The 23472-nt window shown below is 33.3% G+C and overlaps 3 protein-coding genes across 3 annotated transcripts; 2 read left to right on the plus strand and 1 right to left on the minus strand.

Moving 5' to 3' along the window:
* Window positions 1-4193: 4193 nt before the first annotated feature.
* LOC137811358 (ATP-dependent Clp protease ATP-binding subunit CLPT2, chloroplastic-like) lies at window positions 4194-10443 on the plus strand. Its single transcript, XM_068613056.1, has 5 exons — window positions 4194-4500; window positions 4578-4616; window positions 4708-4817; window positions 8757-8936; window positions 10152-10443. The coding sequence occupies exons 1-5, from the start codon at window positions 4283-4285 to the stop codon at window positions 10307-10309; spliced, it is 705 nt and encodes a 234-aa protein (XP_068469157.1). The 5' UTR covers window positions 4194-4282; the 3' UTR covers window positions 10310-10443.
* A 95-nt stretch (window positions 10444-10538) lies between these two features.
* LOC137811357 (protein DETOXIFICATION 56) lies at window positions 10539-12712 on the minus strand. Its single transcript, XM_068613054.1, has one exon. The coding sequence runs from the start codon at window positions 12247-12249 to the stop codon at window positions 10723-10725; it is 1527 nt and encodes a 508-aa protein (XP_068469155.1). The 5' UTR covers window positions 12250-12712; the 3' UTR covers window positions 10539-10722.
* An 8105-nt stretch (window positions 12713-20817) lies between these two features.
* Window positions 20818-21414, plus strand: LOC137809354 (uncharacterized). The gene has a single exon (XM_068610478.1). The coding sequence runs from the start codon at window positions 20818-20820 to the stop codon at window positions 21412-21414; it is 597 nt and encodes a 198-aa protein (XP_068466579.1).
* The last annotated feature ends 2058 nt before the right edge of the window (window positions 21415-23472 follow it).

A 23472-nucleotide genomic window follows, 5' to 3' on the forward strand; every position in this document is an offset into this window, starting at 1 on the left:
AATGTTTTTTTGGAAGAGTTACGATAATTCGAAAGTATATGAAAACAAATATCACAAAAACAAACTAAAATGTTACATCTTTTAGTTTTTTAAGTGACGACAAAATGTTTAAAAGACTCGATGTATTTCATTTCAATCAATAAAGAATCCATATACAGTAAAATACATATATAGCATTCAAATATCTCCAGCACATCCAATGTATTTGATTTTATGAGTAAATTTAGTGTTTAGCTTTCAAATCACCGCTAATTAATTCGTCATTAGGATAACTTTTGTGTGTTTTAACAGTTAAATTTAAATATATGAAATTAGTATTTTTATTAATTTTTTAACTTTTGTAAATTCAATTTTTTCAACGAGACACAACTTTTCTTTGAAAATTTTTAATTAAACAACTTATTTTTTGAAGAGTGCTTTAATATGTAAAAGAATGTTGATAAAGAAAATCTGTAAAAGAATGAGATTCGATAAACAATTTGTGCTTTTATTTTGAAACTCTTATTTTTAGCTTTAATATAAAAAGGTAGCTTTCAAGTAAAAGATAAAGCTGGCCCAAAGACACCTGAAGTGGATAAACATGCATTTAAATAGGTTAAGTATGATTAAATTTGAATTTGCAGAAATATGAGGTTAAAGAAGTGAAGCATAAGTGAAAGGGCATATATTGAAGTGTGTAATTGGGTTTTGAATGGTGACAAGAAGTATATAGAATAATAAGAAGTGTTGAATGAGATAAGGGACCATACACCATGCAATAGAGAATGGAACAAACCATATAACTACAACAGTGGGGACGTTTATTGAAGCAGCCAGGAAGGTGGCAATGGCAAGAAGAGAGTACCAAAAAGCAAATAAAGATAAAATACGAAGCCACACAGCACCACATTGCTGTTATTTAGTGTGTAACCATCCTTCAATTTTTATTCTTTGTAGGAAAATCCATTTCTATATATTACTAAAAAATTTACGTTAATTTAAAATAAGTTCAATTATATATATATAGAGAGAGAGAGAATATTCACATAGGTAATTTTATCATAATGTATTAAATATAAACTTACTTTCTAGTATATCAAAGTCTTTTTTAACTGTTTGTTGTAATTATTATGATTTTTGTATCCGAGTTTCTATTAAAATATAATTACGTTTATCTTTTTAGAAATGTATGTTATTGTACAACCTCGGTTACTTTTAAGAAAAATAAAGATTTTACAAAATAAAATAGTGCTTCAATGTATAAATTATTCATTTTAATAATTTTTTATAAACATGTAAGTGAGTTACAATCGAATATGATTTAAAACTTTCTATAAACTTGGTTAGTTTGACTTCTTATATATTTCTTTTATGGGTAAATTACTTATATTATGATTTTTCTTAAATTTTATATTATTTTACGCGGTTATTCTATAAGCATTGTTTGTTAGATTTCTTCTTGTATATTTTCGTTCGGGCTAAATTTCATATATTATACTTTTTTTTTCTTAAATTTTATATTTTTATCTTTCTATGTTTCCTCATGTTAGTTATTGTTCAAAGGCTTTTATTGGGTTGTTAGTTATTGTTCAAAGGCTTTTATGGGTTCTAGAGTAAATAAAGAGTTTGGTTTTTTCCTTGAACTAGTACAAAATAATTTTCGATCCCTTTAGGACCATAAATTTAAGGATTTGAGAGCGTTATTATTCGGTGAATATAAAGGAGGTAAGATGATTAATTATTTTATAAAAAATTAGTTGTGAATCTTTTATTAAATTAAGGTTTGAAAGTGTTATTATTCCGTGAATATATTGGAGATAAAATGATTAATTATGTTATAGAAAGTTAATTGTAAATCTTTTGATAGAATCAGAGTTTGAGAACATTATAATTATTATGTGAATATAGTGAATTAATCTTTTAGGTACCTTCGAGATTGTAGCATTTTTTTCCGATTGTCCTTATCACATGTTGTTACCCGTTCATCTCAAGTTGAATCCAGATATCATTTTCCACATAAATTTATTCCGTGCATATACATAGTCATATCTTCTCCTAACTCTAAATAGACCCGGAACAACACAATTATGAAGTGTAATTTGTGCAATTTCAAAAAAGATCATTCCAAAATGTACTTTTTTACATTATAAAAATATTTTTTGAAATATAATACGCATTATTTTGTTCAGAATAATCATTTTAAAATTGGAGCATATTATTTATATTTCAAAATAGTAATTTTTAAATATTTTTATATATTTTGAAATTATCCCTTCAAAATAGTTATTTTGAAATATACTATTTATATTCTAGAATAATTATTTTGAAATTCCTATTTTAAATGTATTTTGATTTCTGTAAATATAACAGAATTGATATTTTGGAAAATGTAAAATATCGAGAATAAAAGTTTATAGGGGTGACAAAGTGGAACGGGCCGTACGGACCAGCCCGCTGGCCCGTTGAGGCTCGTCCCACATAACCTACAGCTTGCACAGGCCAAGTGCGGGAGGGTTAGCCGTATAATCTGCATAACTTTAAAATGTAGAAATATTTTTTTGCACATCCATATTCTATTCATGTAGCCTCATATTTCAAAGTTTACCTAATGCATCTAAATAATAAAAATTCAAAATTTTTATTTATTTATTTAATTTTTAAAAAATATTTTTTATTTTTTATGCGAGCTAACCCGCAGACCCGTGGGTCAACCCTTATGCGGGACGGGCTACACAAATCAACTCACAAATTCTATGAGGAACGGGCCATCCCAACCCGCTTTTTGTGGACCAGGTGCGGGACGGGTCGCCGCATTTCCAAGTTTAGGTAATATAAGAAGTACATTATAAGATGAGGGCTTCTTCTTCCTGCACCCCCACGTTTTTCTTCATGCACCTCACAATTTTAAATATTCCAAAATTAACCTTGACTTATAATTTGAAAAGGGCACCGTGTTGGACTTTCATTGTCACAGTTCATCTTCATCATTGAACATCAACTATTGTGGAGGGTCTTTGTAATTGTTTGGAACAAGGTGGAGAAGTACGCAACGTTGCTGAAGTGTTGTTTGGGTTGTAGAGGTAAAAATTAATTTTTTTTAAGAGCATGGTGGTTATGGATATTTCGGGGTTACTAGATATCGGGATCCGATAATGTATTTCAGATTCATGAATCCGAAATTGATTAAATTGTGTTTTCCGAATGAGGGGGTGTTTCAGAAGTTAAAATATAAAAAATTGTTGTTTTTTGGATTGCTGAATCCAGAAGCCTAAATTGTATTACGGATTGGTGGATCCAGAAGCCTAAATTGCATTATGGATTTTTGAATCCAGAATTGTTTTTTTGTGTTATGGATTTCTGAATCTGGAATTGTCTTTTTTAATTATGGATTGTTGGATCCGGAATTTTACCGGAAGCATAAATCCGAGATTTTACCGTATTCTGTGATGCTAAATTCTACCAGATTCTATAATCTGGAATGTGAAAAAGCACTTACGAAAACAAAAATCTATACAAAAAATGGATGTCTAGATTCGAAAACAAATTTTTTTACTTACTTTTATCAAGAGCACTCTAAATCACCTAGAAGAAATGTGTGAGATTGAAAGGAGAATAGTTTGGAGGTGCAATGTGGAAGATGAATTAACACGCTAGTGGTAGGAATTCACGTTGGGCAAGAACACCACTCACCGTCTTCTTTGAGTTTTTTTAGGTTAGGGATATTTTTGGAATTTAAAAAACCAATAAGGATTATTTAGTCTATGCAGAAGAGTGTGGGGTGTAGGAAGAAAAACGTGCGGGTGCAGGAAGAAACTGCCAAGATGAGATGCATGCAAAGAGTAATTTTGGATTTACATTTTAAGACTCTTTCTTCCTGCACCTCCATATCTTCTTCTGGCACCTCCATACACAACATGAAAATACATTTTTATCCTTCTTGTGCCACCCCCATAGAATAACTTTCGGATTATGTAATCCGGAAATGCATTTGAAAAAAGACTTCCGGATTACATAATCCGGAAGTTAAAAAAGACTTCCGGATTATGTAATCCAGAATATTACAGAGGGGCATTTTTGGAAATATGAAAATCTATGGAGGTGAGAGAAGAAGGTATGGAGGTGCAGGAAGAAGCAGCCACATTTTAAAAATGTCCAGCCCAAGTAGAGTGTTTTAGAGGCCCTAAACCCAACTGTTACTTTTCAAGCGGCCCAGAAGATATCGTCGAGAATACGACGGCGTATGTTTCTCTGCTTAAAATAGCTTTATCCAGTCCCAAACTGTGGCATTAAAATTTGTTGTGAAATGGCTTGTGCGCACTACCATCTTTGCCCCGCGAGTTTGATATTCCGGTCCGACACTGGAGTTCGTCTGGGTCAGACTTTCACGCTAAAGAGTCCTCAACGTTTGTGGCTTGGAACTAAGCTTAGGGTTTCACCATGCAGTCTCAATCTCAGAAATCACGTGTCTGTTTCCCGGCACCGGCCGCTCCCCGCCACCGTCTCCTTCAGCCTCCCCACCGCGTAAGTTCTTTTCCCAATTCGGTATTGATTTGCCTTTCTTTGGGTTTTAAGTTTAAATTGTGATATTCTGAATGCAGAAAGGCAGAGCGTGCTTCTCCTGGCCAAGAATTTCCTAAGTGAGTAGTTTCTCCCAAATGTGTTTCACTCTACTTCATTTCTCGTTCCATTGTCCTTATTTTCTTGGTAATTTTCTTTGATGAAATCAAGATGGTCTTCCAAGGCTATAAAATCGTTTGCAATGTCTGAATTGGAGGCGAGAAAACTTAAGTATCCTACTACCGGCACTGAAGCCCTTCTCATGGGGGTTCTCATCGAGGGTAACTAACTCATTTGCTGCATTGCAATTCTTGTATAGCTTTTTGTGTTAGTTTTTCATTTTTAGTGGAATTGATTTTAGAAGAATTTATTTTGGAAGAATTAAGGTTAGGAAAATTTGTTTGTGTTTTGGGAAGTGATATTTTAAAACTGAATTGAGGATATCTTATGGTATAATATCAATTAGTTTGTTTGTACAACATAGATAGAGGAGCACGGGATCTTACTCACAACAATGGGGATTCGGGATACTCCTTGATGTAATAGAAATATTGGTTTCCTGTTAAGTTTTTATGCAAAATACTATGGTTCCATGGGACATCTGTTGTCTCTAATATCAGATGCCCAATTAGCATCATAGTATGCATGGTGGTGACTATAAGGACATCGAGTGCAAGTTGGTTGCATCAAAAGTCCATGATGGATAGTGCCTTTTGAGTACTGAAGAATTTGTTTGAGTGCCTTCCAATGCTCAGCCAATGGTTGAGCCATAGATTAGCACTGCTTGTTGACACTATAGCTTAGTTTAGGTTTGTTGGCGGTGATGTGCTGTAGTGCACCTACAGTGGAACAATAAAGGACTTGATCTTCCCTATAGTCAGCACTGTGTTTGGATGGTTTGATGCCTCCTAGTCTGTTGGAATCTTACATTTTTTCTTGTGCAGTAAGTCCCTAATATAGTTTCCCTGAGAAAGTGGAAGAGAGTCATTGTTTAAGCGCTTGACCTCAAAACCAAGGAAATGATCCAAGTCACCCAATTGGTTAGGGACAGAGGTGGAGTTAAGCCTGGTAGTCATAGGCTGCTGTAGAAGTGTTAGATGTCCTAGTTATGATAAGCTCTTTATAGATTAAAATATAAACCCTGCTGTTGTAGATTTAAGTATTGTAAGAGAAGGATCACGCATGCTAGATACCTACATACATTGCATGCATGGATATGATTATGCTATTGAGTACATGTACATGCAGTGTTTTAAAACTCATTTGATTCTCGTGTCCGACAGATTCAATAGGAAACTAAACTTTAATCACTTTGGTCATTTAATTAAATCTGAACGAAGTGCATTTAAACTAGTTAAAACCGCAAAAGTCAGTTCTGAACTGATCACAACTGTTTAACTCGATCACCTAGTTTATCTGATTTCCAAGTATGATTACTTTCTGGTTATGCCATGACTCTACACCTACGACTGCCTCCTGCATCACGTTCTGCAGCACACTGCAACACGTGGTGCAGTACATGCCGCACTCACCAGCTTCACTTTTTGAGGCACATTGTCTAACCTCATACACTCACGAGCACATGAATTTCAAACATGAAAATTTTAATTGTTCAAGTTGCCTAGCATCACTCACTATCACATGCATGGTAATTGAATCAAATTGGAAAGTAACCGACCGAAATTAGGATTGGCCAAGGTGGGTATGGAACCAAAGACATGAAAAGGATGTACAAATTGCTTTATCACTAAATTAATGTTAATTGATTTTCACTTGTATGATAAATTATATATACTATCTATAATAATATAAGCATTTAGAAAATTAATAGTTATCATGTAGTTTGTTTAATTAGTGATTCACTTGTTCCATCACTGACCCACCAACTTTGTGCTATGACTGAGACGTTTTATAACATTTGATATAAGTATGGGTATAGGGTACAAGATGTTTCACTGATAAAAAATTATAAAAAATGTTAATGTATAAAAATTACAATTGTATATAAACTTGACTAAATTGTTTGACTGATAAAAACAACACAAATAAGCATAAATTTTACCATAAAAGGAGATTAAATTATTTAAAATGATACAAAAAATCGTATTAAAATCCTAGAGTTTTAAAATGTTCAGCAATCAATTATAACACATTAGTATGGTTGTGATATAATGTTCTTGTCCATAGAAAGTGAAAACCCTATTTGGTTTTCAGATTTACCATTTCTTCATGCAATCACAACCCAAATATGACTTGGGTGCTGTTGTATTTTTTTTTAAGAGAAAGGCCAACCAAGTTCTCTTACTGATGCTGAACTCACGAGTTTATTTGAGTTCAGGCGAATTTACTCCTGATCTGTAACTCAGTTTACTGGAATATGAGCTTGCTTGTGAATCAACTAGGCACATTGTTGTGGGAATGTAAATTCATGCGATCAGGAGTTTGATAACCATGGTGAAAAGAATGACTTCTAAATTTAGTTCATCAAGAAGCCTTCAAGAAATTCAGTCCTTTAACATTAAATTCATCTTCAAATAGTCTCAACGACTGATTTGGAATGAGTTATACTCAGTACTCGGATTGACTGATCTGTAACTCAGTTATTGCTTCCACCTCTTGAACCAACTTCTTTTTTTTCTACCACCACTAGTAGTGTTTGAAGACTTATTTTGGACAGCAATTTGAGAACAACAGAGAACCATCCAAGCACCAGCATGCAGAGAACAACCCTAGAACATCCCCAACAAGCACCAACACCCAAGCACCCCTCAGCTAGACAAGAATCCAACACACACCCATGTAGCTCCCAGCCAAGCAAGAAACCATCAACTAAGAACCCAACACGAAGGCCACTCAGCCACGTGAGAAATGTCCTACAAAACAGAGTGTACAGTAAAACACAACACTGGTGATGATGATGATGATGATGATTGGACTAAGAGGATGCATTTTAAATTGCTTATTCTCTCTTAAAGGGGATTACTGAGTTTGGTTTTTGCAGAAGGGAAACCCCACACAGCTTGGGATTTAGTGTTTCCAAAACTGAGTCAGTGAAAACTTGACTTGGAAAGGCCAAAAGGACTTTGTTTTGGCACTATTAGAACTAGATCAACATAAAAATAGCTGAAAAAAAAATACGCAGGGCTCGTAAAGTATTGGCAGTCCGTGCAGTTCAAGAGGAAAATAGCAATATACACCCTTTGCGATCCAGGGTCCAAGTTTGCTCATTGACCTGTGTGAAATCAAAGGATCATGAGTTTGCGAGGTTACATGTGATTTTTAGAACATTAATATCAACTATAGGACAATTTTTTTTCTCAAGAACCCATTTTGATGATGTGACATGCGTATATGTTGTATTCCAAGATTAGTGAGATATTGTGTGAAGGGCCCAAACTCACCTCACATTTAGTTTGAAGGGCTTTGATTTTTGTATTTAAATAAAGTTTACTAGAGCCTTAAATGTTTGAAGATGAATAATGATTCAGATTATTTTTGATAAAATATGTTCATGTATATTTGTTATATGCATCTAGGAAAGAATTTTTTTTTTTTTTTTTTTTTTTTTGATCAGCAGGAAAGAAATGTAATTAGAGTATCCTAAAGAGCAGTTTATTAGCACTCCTTAGACAACAACTACAACTCACTGGGTCCATCAAACTTTCAACTCACTTTGGTAGTTTGACTAGAACTCGCATATGGAGATGATTACCTCTCCTTACAAACAATTCAAGGCAAGAAAAGCTTCGTTATTCCATTGGGACAAATGGATATTTTCACGCAACATAACTTGTACATTTTTTAGTTGTTTCAATGTGAAGATTGTTAAATTTTCTACATTTTATTCAGAACGATGCAGCCTTTTAAACAGGAAAATTACAAACTTGAAAAACTCCTAATAGATAGGACCAATATCTCCAACACATGATAATAACAGACCACTAAATCTGTTGACTAAAACAGAAAAGTAATAGATAGCAACAGCATAAACTGCAACCTGTATTGCATCAAACTACTAAACTCTAGGTCACTAACAACTGACTCAATCTTTTGAATTCAAAACTAGATATATTTTGCAAACAAAAATACGCGCCTTTTATTATGTTTGGGATGCTTTTAATTAATTATTTCATTTGGTGTGTTCCGTGTGTTAGTGCATTTCTTCAAAGATATGAATATACAGGTTTAAGCATTATTCCTAACCTATCTTTGGGCTTTAGGTACTAATTTAGCTGCCAAGTTTTTGCGAGCCAATGGAATTACACTTCTCAAGGTTCAAGATGAAACAATGAAGTTACTTGGAAAAGGTGATTTGTTTTTCTTCAGCCCGGAGCATCCTCCACTGACTGATGAAGCTCAGAGAGCTCTTGATTGGGCTGTTGATCGAAAAACAAAATCTGGTTGGTTATTTTCATTTTTCTCATTTACTATTGTTTATCACCAATTGCAGAGGAGAGTGGAGAACTGGTTTCAATGCTTATAGTACTTTGTGCATTCATGCTTTTGCTAGTGGTTTAAACTCTCCCTGATTGTTTTTTTTTACTCTCTTCTCTCCCTCTAAACTATTTTTAAATAACATGAAAACACAAAGTATTACAGAATTTTGTTGTATAATGATGTGTCATTGGGGTTCATCTTCTACTAAGCAATGGGCCACATTTAGTTACTATACATGGAATGATGGAACACAGTTTGTACTTTGTGGGCACTAAAACACTATATTTGAGCTTATGACAAAAAGACATTATTTTGTAATGAATTCTAATGGAAAATTTCTAAACAAATATAATAATAACATGTATGGAATTTACATATTTAGCTGTAATCCTGCCAAATTAAATAAATATGTTTGAAGTTGAGGATGCCAGGTACTATTTTGTCTAAAACCCTGGTTCTTATTGCCTATGGGTCTACTTATTTCTTGTTGCTTAACATTTGGTTTACAAGATTTTGTGTTATTTGGGTGTGCTAATTACGTCTTGTTATTTGGTCCTGAAGCTTTTCTTCCCGCAAAAATAATTGTTAAACCTACATTCAGGTTTGATGATGATTAGTTGTTGATGACATTCTTTCATATTTTAGCAATAAAAAAATACTCAATTCTGCTTTATGGTGATGTACAATAAAAATTAAACTAGAATTCCAAAATAAAGAAGCTCTGAGGCAATTAGGAAATGCTATTGTAAGTATAGGGTTGTCTGATAGAGTTTGAAGCATTTTTGTTGAAGAGTTGATGACATGTTGGTTCTATAGCCAAACAGAAGAGCCATTGTCATTTCCGAAGACATTTCTTTGTCATTATATTTCCTGCTACTGAATAGATAATCTTTGATTCTGAGAATGTTTTTGTTATGACCCTTTGTGATTTCCCATATTTAATTATTATTTGATAAAGATTTATTGGTAGGAATGTCGCAATTGGTTTTGTTTCGTGGGACAAACTTGTTCTCAATATTTAGCCCCTTTTAAATTATACATAATCCCATAAATTCCTGGCGTTATATTTCATTCATTCACTTTGTGCATCATCATTACTTTATGTTTTTCAAAGGGTGATTCCTATCAAATGTTCAACGCTCCAGGCAAAGAAATTAATCCTTTTACGTGACTTGCAGATGATGGCGGGGAAATGACCACAGCGCACGTACTTCTTGGTATCTGGTCCGAAGTGGATTCTCCTGGATACAAGATTCTCTCCACCCTTGGCTTTAATGATGAAAAAGCTGAAGAGCTTGAGTCCTTAATTTCTAACCCTGGATGTACGGATGATTGATGAATGTGTACGGACTAGAGTTTTGCTTTAGTTTTATACTGGTCATTGATGCCATTATTTGTACAATCGATATATGAACAGGTTGTTCGGTTGTGCCTACTGATTTGGAATGCATAAAACTTACTATTTTCAAATGCCAAGTGTACTTCCTCTCTAAAGCAGAACAAAGAAAGAGAAAGAAAGAAATAAACACGCAAGCAAAAGTAAAGCAGGAGAAAGGGACATAAAATGACGATAAATCATACAGGTTGCTTAAAGTGATTTTCACGAAAGTCCTTGAGCACTGAATCACAAAGAATGGGGATGACACGAAAAGCAATTGAGATGTCTTTTTCGTTTTGGCCTGGTGTTTGGAGATACGTATGGACATGGTTAGATGAAGATGATAATAATTTCTAATTACTTTTATACACTTATTCTTTTTCACGGACGTCTATTTGTTTTTCTGCGTCATATTTGAGGAGTTCCTTAACCTGCTCTTTGCTTGATAGTGTTTGTGCCTTGGCAGCTTCTTCCGCCCAGTTTATCCGTGCAATAAATACCAATAACAACGTCAAGCAGGTAACTATACCAGTAAGAAGTCCAATGAAGAGTCCAACTAGCCCAAGACGGAGTTTGAAGGCAAAAACAATGGCAAGTGGAAGGGCCAGGAAATAAAATCCACCTAGATTCGCATAAGTGCCCAACCAAGGTCGTGCTGTTCCTCGAACTATGCCTCCACAAACTGCCAACGGAAAATTAAACACTTCCACCAGAGCCATCAGCAGCATTGTCTTTTTTACTCCCTTTATAATTCCCCTATCATGGCTAAACAGTGGCCCCCAAATTCCCCTGGCACCCACCATCACCAAACTGCCTATGCAACCAGAGATGAAGCCCAATGCCAGAGACACATACGCTGATCGGTAAGCAATTCCAGCTTGGTTAGCACCAAGCTCATTTGAGACACGGGTGGAAACACATGTGGCTAGTGACAGCATCACTGAGAAAAGCAAATAGTCGAAGTTTAGCACAATGGCCAAAACTCCCACTTCTTGCTTAGCATTTGTGAGGTGGCCAGTAAGCAAAACTAGGATCTCATAGCACCACCACTCAAGGCATGTATTGAGGCAGCATGATCCACAAAGCTTGACCAGCCTAATCCAATCCTCAATGCTCTGATCCCACCACCCTCCTTCCTTCCACATGCTTCCCTTTTTGTTCTCAATAATTAAAACATAAATGGCTAGCAGAACCACAACAATAAGGTCAGTAACCCAAACCGCCATGGAGACTCCTCTGAGGCCCATGGTCTTTGAAAGCACTATGTTAACGGGTATGTGGAAAGCTAGTGCCACAACCGAACTAAACATGGTGGGAAGAGTTATGCTCTGAGAGCTCAAGTAGGCTTTTAAGGGACAGAAGAGCGAGGCAACAAACAAGTCGGGTATGAGAGAGGAAAGATAGGTCCTGGCCACAATGGAGATGTCTTGCTGTTGCCCAAAACAAATCAAAATTTTGTCAACATTAAGCCACAAGAAAGTGATGGGAAGTGATACCAACAACAGCAATAAGATTGTCATGAAAAGGGTCTTGTGAAGGAGCCTGAAGTTTTTGGCACCATGAGCCTGGCCACATATGGGTTCCATGGCACCGCATAGACCATTGAGAAGAGAGAATCCAGTCACATTAGCAAAGGTGAAGCCGAGAGCTCCACCTGCCAAACTGAGCTCCCCGAGACGGCCTAAAAAAGCTGTTGTGATGGCTGTCTTGGCAAACCAAGCCAAATTCATGGCCACCATTGGGAGGGCTATACCTCGTTGAACTCTTAGCTCTGAGATCACCATCTTCAATGAATTGGCTTCATATTTTTGGGCGTGTAGTGGAGGAGGAGGTGAGAAGGGTTGGTTGGTTTCATCGTTTAAGCTTAGGTTGTCTCCTAGTTTGCATGTTGCTGACATTGTTGCTGTGCTCAGTTCTGTGTCTGGTTTGTTTCCCTCTGTACCTCGGGATTCGTTGAATGCAGGAGTTTGTTATTAGTGACGGAGTTGTAGTTTTTTAAGGCGGAATAGAGGGCTGGTATTAGGCTTTTTCTCAAGTGCCAATAAAGGAAGCGGTTGATTAAACATTTATAGTGCGTGATGAACCATGATTCCTAAGACCATACAACGCACTTCAGTTACTACCTTTTCATGCTCTTCTCCCCACTTTCCCTACTTTAAGTCATTTCTAATATCTCTGGGCTCTGCTGTTTTTATTTATTTATATTAAAACACTACCATAAATGATAATATTACTGTAATCATATGAACTGTAACACAAACAATAACTAAATTTATTTTATTGCTAAATTGTATGATAAAGTCTTTCAAAAATGTAGAATTTTTAAAACTGAATTAGAATTTAGAAGAGATTTCTTTTTTACCCCAATCCAAACGGATAAATTCTAAAGTGCAAAAATAAAAATCCTTTCACCGGCTTATGCTTATGCCACTGATTTGCAGATAACAGAACCTTCCCTATATACTGTCAACAACTGTTCTTTTCAACCAAAAAAGAAAATATATTCTTTCTTTAATAAAATCTGTGGTAATATTCCTAGGTTCATCTTCGCACACTCACATTCAAAATACTTATATTATTTATATAATATATTATTATCACATTTTCTTATAATATGTCTTTTTAATTTCAATTACATCAATTGTTTTTATTTGAAATATGTTTGGTGAGTTTGTTTAAGTTTAAAAATAAAATGTTTCAAAAAAATTAATTTCAAACAATCTGACTCGATATCTTTTCCGATCTCTCCCCGTTAATAAAAGCTTTTATAAACATAATGTACATATTTCTCTTGAAATAATCCATGATTTAATGTTATTTAAATTGAAAACACTTTATTGTTATTAGAAAAAGGTTATATCAAGAATTGTTTTTTATTTATAAAATTGTAAGAACTACTTACATTGCATTTAAAGAAAACGTGCAAAAATTTAAAGCTATAAATTAACTAATAATGAATGAACTTAAATCATTGAAGTTTGGGCATGTTCTTTTCATTCATTTTTCTGGGTGTCAGAGTTAATTTTTTACAAATTTGTTAATAATTTTAAAAATTAACTTATCTAGATAAAACAAAATCTTAAGAAATTACAATAAGGGACATTTTTAGATGCAATAATAGAACTAAATTTTTAAAATATATTTTCATAAATTTCAATTATTATCACACATACACCGTTGATATACAATTTTTTTTTAAAAGGCAGAAATCTTAAAATTTCCAGCTACACCAAAAACCATAAACAAAACCTAACAACCTCTACCTGTCTCACAAACATTGGGAGAAATGTATAGCACTACAAGAAAATCATGAAATAAAAACCAATTTTAGAGATAAAAAATAATTAGTTGTTATAGTAACTAAATTAGAAACTATTTTAGAGACTAAAAAAAATTTTGGTTTCTAAATTAGTTTCTATTATTGTTAAATGGTTTCCAAATTTATATCTAATTAGCAATCAAGGTTTTTGTTACCAAATTTAGAATCTAAATAATTGGTAGTTAAAACTTTGGTAACTAACTAGATACTAATTTAAAAACTATTTAATAATAAAAACTAATTTAGAAATAAATTTATTTAGTTTTTAAAATAATCTCTAATTTAGTCACTATAACAACTAATTATTTTTTGTGTTTAAAATTAGTTTTTATTTCATGATTTTTTTTAAGTATAGGTCATTGATTGATAGATAAATTTAGAAAAACCTTGAAGAATAAGGTCTCTTCATTTAAAACAAAGTTCTAACCCTTTGAACTCCCGTTCTCTCTTGTCCTCATTCTTTGACCCTTTTAAATATTCTCTTGTATTCATAGGACTCTCCCTCTTTGTTTTGTACAATAAAAGAGAGAGGGACAGAGGGATAAAGATAAAGGAGCTGTTCGACGGTCAAAACTGCAAAAAAACATAGACTTCAGCAAACTAACCGCAAGATCTAATAATCTAACACTGGTGTATGATACAAGAATAAATTTAACATCAAATAAAGAGTTAAAAATTCAAAAAGTGTCGTAAAAATACATTAGAGAACCAAACGAAAACTTAAAGGACTTAAAAATGCTAGCTTTTATGTTAAAGTAACTTGGTAATAATTTTATTCTGAACAGATACTTTGATGTTATTTATAATTATTAATATTGAATTAAAATACGTGGGACTTTAAGTCCATTCTAAATGTCAGGAGGCATCTAGAATTTGGAATGCAGGAATGGAAATTGGCTTCTCTTGATTGGGAAGAGAGGAGAATGTGTTGGATAAATTAAAGAGTTTGAAAAAATAATAAAAATAGGAAGGAGAGTCATATTAAGGGAGGGTTAAGTGTTTTAGATGATTCTTATTAGTATAAATATTAGAGGATTGAGAAGAAAGATAAAAAAAAAATATTAGTGATATTATTAAAAAGGAACATATTAATTTTATATGCCTTCAAGAGACAAAAGGTGAACAAGTGAGCAAAGAGAGATGTTATCAAATGTGGGATCAAATGAAATTGATTGGGTTGAGAATATGGTTGTTAATAATGGTGGAGGATCATCACAATGTGCAAAAAAAAAACTATTTTGAAATGAAAAGATATAGGAATGGGAGTAATTTTTCAATTATAGAAGGTGTGTGGAAATTAGGGACACCATTGAATTAACAGTGGTCAATGTCTATTGTCTAGGCTCTTTAAAGAAAAAGAGAGTTGTTTGGGAAGAGTCAGTTGAGACAAGAAGAAACCATCCAATAAAAATGTGGTGTGTTGTTGAAGATTTTAATTATATCAGATTGCTAGGGAGAGAAGAGGTCAAAGTCCTAATGTTAATTATAGAAATGAAATACATAGTTTTAATAATTTTATTGAAAAACCAGTTTGGTTGATGTTCCTCTAGTTGGTAGAAAGTTCACGTGGTATAAACCTAACGGGACAGTTAAAGCAGAATAAATAGAATTTTAGTCTCTTCTGAATGGTTAGACAAGTGGTCGGGATGTAAATAATACGTGGTAGGTAGATCGGTATCAAATCATTGTGCTTTAATACTTAAAGATATAAATATCGATTGGGGTCCAAAACCATTTAAATATCTTGATGTGGCAAAAGAATTTAAGATTTAGGGATCTCATACGGGCAAAGTGATAAAGTTATGACATCAGAAAAAATTGTTTGTACGCTATGAAGGAGAAGCTGAAGAGGCTAAAATTCAACGTAAGATGTTGGAACAAAACAGTTTATGGAGATATTAATCGGCAAATGAGGGGGTTCTAAGTGTGGAAGGTAGAGAAGAAAGAAAGCAGCTCCTAGTAGAATTAAAATACATGGGACTTTATAAAAGTCCTTTCCAAATATGCGTTTTAGGGTTAAATACACCGTATTTAGTAAAGAAAAAACAAAATGTTGGATTTCATGTTGGACTAAAGATAATAATATTTCATTGATTTTATAAAGTTTAGTTAAATTTAAAGTTCACTTCTTAACATGATATAAAAGTTTATCATAACAAAAATTTGTTAGTCTTATTATTCTATCTACAATCAGACTGCTATCAAATTATTCACAAATATATAGTCTCAACTCTTATCTTATAAGTAAGATAGATTTAAAATACACTTGTTAATACCACTTAAATGAGTTGACTTTATAGTGCATACGTGAGCATTTATGGAATTTGTGAAGCTCCTGTATGCAAGTATGCGACAAGTGCAGTCTTAGGTTGATCGATCCCATCCCATGCGAGAGAGGTATGTCGGCGAATATAATCTTAGAAAGTTAAGGAATTAATGAAGAATAAAAACCGGTTTCAATCGAGAATGCATACATTGATTCGGGGTGATAAATTCCGTCGGTTGATACCCAGTTAGGTTGAAAGTAATATTCATACATCTTTAGCCATTTCAATGCATGCATGAGCCCGAATCAACGAAATGCTGCAAGATTCTAGCTTTTTCAAATCAATTTGGGTACCTGGATAATTTAACATAGAAAAGTACTGTAGTAGGTACTAGGAGGATATAGTTGGCCAAGGAATCTTGGGAATTTTTAACCATGAAGTGCTACTTTAACAGATAAATATCATGAATAGAATTTGTGATATACCCGCGAGCATAGAGGAAAAGAGAACCGAAAGGTGGAATCAGATACTTGAGGGCTGAACCCTTTTTTTTTGTGTCAAAAATCTTCTTCACGTATGCTCCTTTCTCATTCACGATTCTGTAAAGTGGTTAGTGGGGTGAAGGGTTGGTCCAAACGCAGAACAAAAGCTTTCCATTGCCACTAATTATTTTCGTTTTCAACCATAATTATAATTCACAACTTGAACCATATATTTATGTAAGTGTATGCTGAGTATCCTAATCCCAAAAGCTATAACATTTGGACACATTTCGCTAGCAACCTCCAAAATATTAAAGATTCGAATACTCCACATAGCAAACACGTTCTACCGAAATTAGAGGAGTTCAGGCAAATCCAAAGAAAGAGTAGAATTAAACATGTTTTATTGATATTGGTTCTATATATAGTCTGAGTTGAAGAGATAATATTTAAGAAATCGGTCTTTTATTACGATTTTATTGTTAAAAGAAGTTTCAAAGAATTGAGAGAACAAGAAGTAGGATTATAAATTCCTAAATTATGTGACTATATTTAAATGTACTTATATTTAAAAACTATTTTTATTTTTATTTTTGATTCCCAAATATACGTTGAATAAGTACCAAAATGAAAGAAAAGGAGAATACATCTTAGAAATTTAAATGAAACTAAAAATTTCGAAGGGTCATTCAGAAGTTTCTAAATTTTAAGGACAAATATGAGAATGATAACAATATGAACTTTGTTCAATATTGGTTGTCCCTTTTCAAAATTTGTGCACGAGAGTTGAAAGGTGCATATAGGTGTAAAGAGTTTGCAAATAATTGTATGCAATAGATTGTTAAAGAAAAGAATAAATATGAACTGAATTAGTTAGAAGAAGCCAATCCGTGTTGATAATATGTGAGAGATGGTGAGATAGTGAAGGAAGAAAAGAAGAAATAATTATAATGGTTATGATGATAAGTGAGATTGAGAAAAGGGAAAAATAACATGGGAAATATAAAACGCATGTTTAGAAAGTTTAAATTATTGATGGAAAAAGTTATAATCAGTTGTCTTGAAGTAGGTTTGATTAATATATAAAATTGTTGGAGTGGAAATTGATGTGTACCTCTTTCCTTTGTCATAAAGGAGATAAGGGTAATTTTGTGAGACAATCCATTAATGGTGATGGAGGAAGCTAAGAAGAAAAGATGGGACATGGCATGCAAAGCAACTCGATTCCCACTATTATTTTGTTTCAATCATTAAGATATTGCTACCATTTTATCATATCTTTCTTCTTATAGGATTCTTAATTTGTTAATCATTGCACCATGGACGTCTCTTTCCCCAAAACATTTTTGGTTTCATAACATGGGGTCCTTCTATACTCTCCTACTCCTACATCTAACATGAAACAAGTTTCAATGGGCCAAGAAATCTAGCTATAGCCACCACTCAAATTTCAATACAAACACATTTACTCCTACCAAGCCAAAACAAGCACAATTCTAAATATCTACATCAAAGTGTTAGATCATAAAGGCCAGATTGTGTGGCCAAAAATTAATAATATTAGTAGTTACCAAAGTCAATTGTGGGATGAAGTTTATCCAAATTAAATCCTTCATTATTCAACCTATTTGAAATGATGATCTATATATTAGTTTTTTAAACTAAGTTGGATATGCTATTTAATAATGATAGGAATCTAGACACTAGGGTGCAACCATTTTTTTTTAAACAATCATATATGCTTAGAGAGTTATCTTGGATCTATTCTTATTAAAAAATAAACTTAAATCTAACTAGTTGATAGGAGATTTTCAACATACATATCGATATTTGTTAATCTGTGCGTATGAATATATATCTATAGATGACATAATAATAGTTCTATAAGGAGTGATCTGAAAAGTACAACTCATTTGAATAGGTTTTAAATGACTCTAATAAAATATTAGAAAATTAACTTTAAGTTTAACTCAACTTTACAAAATGAATTCATAAAATAAGATTTGGAGTTAAGAATTGTTCCACTTAACTAGAAATGATTGAATTTTCATATTACTATTTTAAATTATATACGTAGAGTATTTTAGTTTTTGAAAAACTTGAAGAACCTGTGAGTATTATTTTACAAAATAGTCTTTATTTGAGTTCGTTTTAAACTATTAATAGGGAAAAATTAAGTTAATAAATTACTATAGTGAATTACTTTTTCTGAAATTAAAGTTAATTGGGAATTTCTAAAATTTCAAAATATAAGACATTTCACTAGTGATAAAATAATTCATTTATCCATTATTTATCATGTCTGTCAAGAAATAAATTCATCTAAGAAAATATAAAGATTCATCAATTGTTTTTTAAAATCCAATATTTCATTTAATAAATAAATATAAAAATATCAGAATCAGTCCAATCAACCTTTTTCAGAAATAATTTTTTCTTAAATGTCATTTTCTAAGCTTTCAAAAATATATTTTTACTTTGTTTTACATAATTTATTTTAAAAATATTAATTTATTTTTAAATATTATTTCTATGAATGAATTAGACACCCCTCTATGAACAAAATATTATTAACAAATAAATTAGATTGAACCTTTAGTAAATGGATCAGATCTTTTATTCAATCTACAATAATTTCAAAATAAAATTTATTCTATGAATTCCATTTATCATCCATAAAAAAATCTTAAGGACTAATTTTGGAGTTTATAGTTTATAATGTAGATAATATTTGTGAAGGTTTAGAAGAGATATTGTAATGCCTGTTTTTATAACCATATTCGTAAAAATAATAACCATATTTGTAGGAAGCAACAATTTAATATGTAACCTCGTATTATTAAAGAAAATCATTATTTTATATCTTAATTTCAAAGAGGAAACTATTCGAAGGTTGCTAACATTTCTCCACTAACAAACTAAAGAAAAAAAAAACTTTGCAATATCGTTGCATCATTAAGAACTTAGGATTTTCAACTTTAACATAAAAAAGTAAATCATTTAAATAAAAATGTAAATTATAACTATAAAATTTAAGAGTGTAACAGTAATATTAAATTATATTAAATACATGTAGTTAATAAAATACCCACATTTTTTTATGAATAAAAGCCAAAGCTCAGACTATATGTCTATTTTTAGATAAACTATTAAAAAAATACCTAAATTGTGTAAAATTTGATATAGATGATTATGGAGAAATCGTCAAGTGATTCAACTAATGAATTCGATAGAAAAAGATTGTTAACTGATATAAGTTTTAGAAAAATATTTAACATTATTTATATAATTTTTTCTTTCTAAATTAGTTAGTACTTGCATAATTATTTTGAACAGTTATGCGTTTTTATTTTTTAATTTTGACTGTGTTTTGTATTTAGAGTTTTTATTGGTCACAATAAACAAATTCTCAATTACACACTATTCATATGTTATAATTATGATGATGTTACGATATTTAAATATTTATATATGTAACTGAATAATAACATCTTATAAATATTTTAGGAAAGGCATACATTAAAGTAAGACAACGAAATATTAATTCAAATTTTAATTTAAGATTTAGTAACTTTATATAATTTATGAAAATTAAGATATAACGGGCTGGGACAATAACATTAAGCTGAATAATTATGGGCTGGAAAGTGGAAGCCTGCCTTAACAGTTCTATACTGGCCCATTATATTTTTAGCTTTTGGCAATTAAATTTATTGTTCCCTATTAGTGTTGATGAATTTTAATGGCTATTACTTTTCGGTAAAATATGTTCCTAAATTTCTTGAACAAAAATTATTTACAATGTTATCCTCTTCCGATCTTTTATTTTATTAGATAAAATGAAAAAATGTTTTTTTTTAGTGAATTAAATGCTCTTACACAAAAAAAATGCACTTAAATAGCAGAGATTATTAATTTATCTAAAATGAACATTAGTACGTTTATTAACATATACAAAATAGAACTCAATATTTTTAAAATCTGGACTGAAATAAATTGAAATTACACAAAATTGATTTATTAATTCAACCAAAGCCGATTAATCTCAGAAATGAAGTTAGTTTCCATCATCTAAAAGTTAGTTGCTTACCAAACAAAAAACAATTAGAATAAAAGAAGAGCTAAACATATACCTAAAGCCTTGAAGTGTTGAAGGTTGACTAATTCAAAAGTCAAAAGTGAGAATAAATTAGTGGTTAGTTTGTTGTGGGTACCACTATAAATAGAGTTTGTGTGTATACGTGCAAATGTGTGCATATAACAGAAAGTGTATTTTTTCTCCCAGTTTTGTATTCTTCTGCTTCAGTTTGTTTAGCATTCTTTTTCATTTCTTTTCTCCAACAAACTGGTATCAGAGCGTAGTTCAGATTCAAGGGCGTTCTTGTGGGTTGATCTACAATGGGACACACCAGCGCAACCTTACAGTCGAACATTCTTGTTCTTGATGGCAAGAACTGGAATCGATGGAGTATCCAGATGAAAGCCATTTTTGGCTTTCAAGAAATCACGGAGATTGTTGAAAATGGCTACCCAGAACTTGCTACAGATGCAACAGAAGCACAGAGGGTGGCACACAAGGAAAACAAAAAGAAAGACTGCAAAGCCATGTGTCTTCTTCATCAGAGTGTCGACGATGCACACTTTGAGAAGATTGCAGAAGCAAAGACGTCACAGAAGGCATGGCAGATTCTGGAGAAATGTCATCAAGGAGCAGATCAATTGAAGAAGGTGCGTCTCCAAACTATGAGACGCCAGTATGAGTTGATGCAAATGGAGTCAAATGAAAAAATTGCTCAATTCTTTAATCGAATCCTCACTCTCACCAATGCTATGAAGGCATGTGGTGAAACGATGACTGATCAAGCGATTGTTGAGAAGGTATTACGGACCCTAACCCCTAACTTTGACCACATTGTTGTGGCCATTGAAGAATCCAGGAAACTTGAAGAACTGAAGGTTGAAGATCTTCAAGGTTCCCTCGAGGCACATGAGTAGAGGCTCATTGAAAGGTCCACTGAGAAACCTGTAGAACAGGTTCTGCAAGCCCAGACTTTGAGGAAAGGAGGCTACGATGGCAGGGGTGGATTTAGAAACCGAGGAAAGGGGAAAGATTACAGAGGAAAGGGCAGAAGTTCTCATCAAGAACAAGAGAAGTCTGATCAAGATCAAACAGAAACCTCCTCAAGGAGGGGAGGATCCAATTGGAAAGGAGGTAAGAAGAAAATAGATAGAAAGAGAATCAAATGTTTCAATTGCAATAAAATTGGACATTTTTCTTCTGAATGTCAAGCTCCCCCAAGCCAGTTTGATCATCGCAGGAAACAGCATGATGAAGCTCATATGGCAAAAGAAGATATGAAAGATAACAGGGATGAAAGTCCTGTTCTGCTAATGGCGACAACGGTGCAGGAAGATTTGTGCTCGTTCGTTTCGGACCCGTCCGTTTTGTCTACGTCTGTAATGTTGCAGACGACAAATACTCAAGAAATTTGCAGTGAGGAAGTTTGGTATGCAGACTCTGGTTGTTCTAATCACATGACAGGCCATAGAGATTGGCTCATAAACTTTGATTCAAGTAAGAAAAGAAAAGTAAAGTTTGCTGATGATAGAATGATTCAAGCCGAAGGCATTGGAGATGTGATAATCAAGAGGAAGGATGGTGGGAATGCGTTGCTGTATGATGTGCTCTTTGTGCCTACCATGAGTAGCAATCTAATCAGTTTGGGACAACTATTGGAGAAAGGTTTCTCAATAGCCATGAAGCACGGATTCTTGGAAGTCCTTGATGCTGAAGAAAAGAAAATCATGAAGGCACCGCTTGCATCAAACAGAACTTTCCAGGTACACCTTAATGCTGTTGAAGCTCAATGCCTTAACTCCGAAATTCTATCTGATGATACTTAGTTGTGGCACATGAGGCTTGGTCATCTTAACTTCAAAGATCTTAGCCTCATGAAGTCCAAAGAAATGGTTCTTGGGCTTCCGTCTGTACACGTGCCTAAGAAAGTTTGTGATAGTTGCTTAATCAGTAAACAACCCAGATCATCATTCAGCAAGTATATTGCATCAAGAGCCAATAGTTTACTGCATGTGGTATATTCGGATGTGTGTGGTCCACTTGAGGTTCCGTCCTTAGGAGGGAACAAGTATTTTGTGACATTTGTAGATGATTTCAGCAAAAAATTGTGGCTTTATCTTATTAAGGCTAAAAATGAGGTGTTTCCCATTTTCAAATCCTTCAAGTGCTTAGTTGAGAAGCAGTCTGAAAAATTCATCAAAATATTGAGAACAGATGGTGGTGGTGAATTTACTTCCAGAGAATTTGATAGTTTTTGCATGGAAAATGGGATTGTGCATGAGATAACAACACCTTATACTCCTCAACATAATGGGGTGGCTGAGAGAAGAAACAGAATCATCCTAAACATGGTTAGGAGTATGCTGAAGAGTAAAAATCTGTCACACGAATTTTGGGGAGAAGCTGCAGCAACTGCAGTTTATGTGTTGAATCATTGTCCTACAAAGAGGCTGGAATTTAAGGTTCCAGAAGAGGTATGGACAGGGAAGAAGCCTTCAATCAGACACTTCAGAGTTTTTGGTTCCCTATGCTATAGGCATATTCCAGATCAAAAGAGAAGGAAGTTGGATGATAAAAGTGAACAAATGATCTTCGTTGGTTACAACTCCACTGGATCCTACAAGCTCTTCAATCCTAAGACACGACAAGTAGTATTCAGCAGAGACGTGCATTTCATTGAGTCAAGCCTGTATCCGTCCGATCATAACCCAATGTTGCACGCGTCTGATCGTGAGAGATCGCATGCATCCGGAAGTGGAAGCACGTACCCGTCTGTTCATGACATTATGTCTCCGTCCGATGCACCAGAGTCAGAGTCAAGGAGTTTGTTATCGTCCGATAGAGACGAACCCAGCACTGAGTCTCAAGGTGCAAATTCACCTGAGAGATGTATTCAAACAAGACCCACCAGATCCAGAACTCTACCAGCAAGACTCAGAGATTGCGAAATTACATTCGATGATGCTGTCACTAAC

This window comes from Phaseolus vulgaris, chromosome 2 (assembly GCF_000499845.2).
Source record: "Phaseolus vulgaris cultivar G19833 chromosome 2, P. vulgaris v2.0, whole genome shotgun sequence".
In the NCBI taxonomy this organism is placed as follows: domain Eukaryota; kingdom Viridiplantae; phylum Streptophyta; class Magnoliopsida; order Fabales; family Fabaceae; genus Phaseolus; species Phaseolus vulgaris.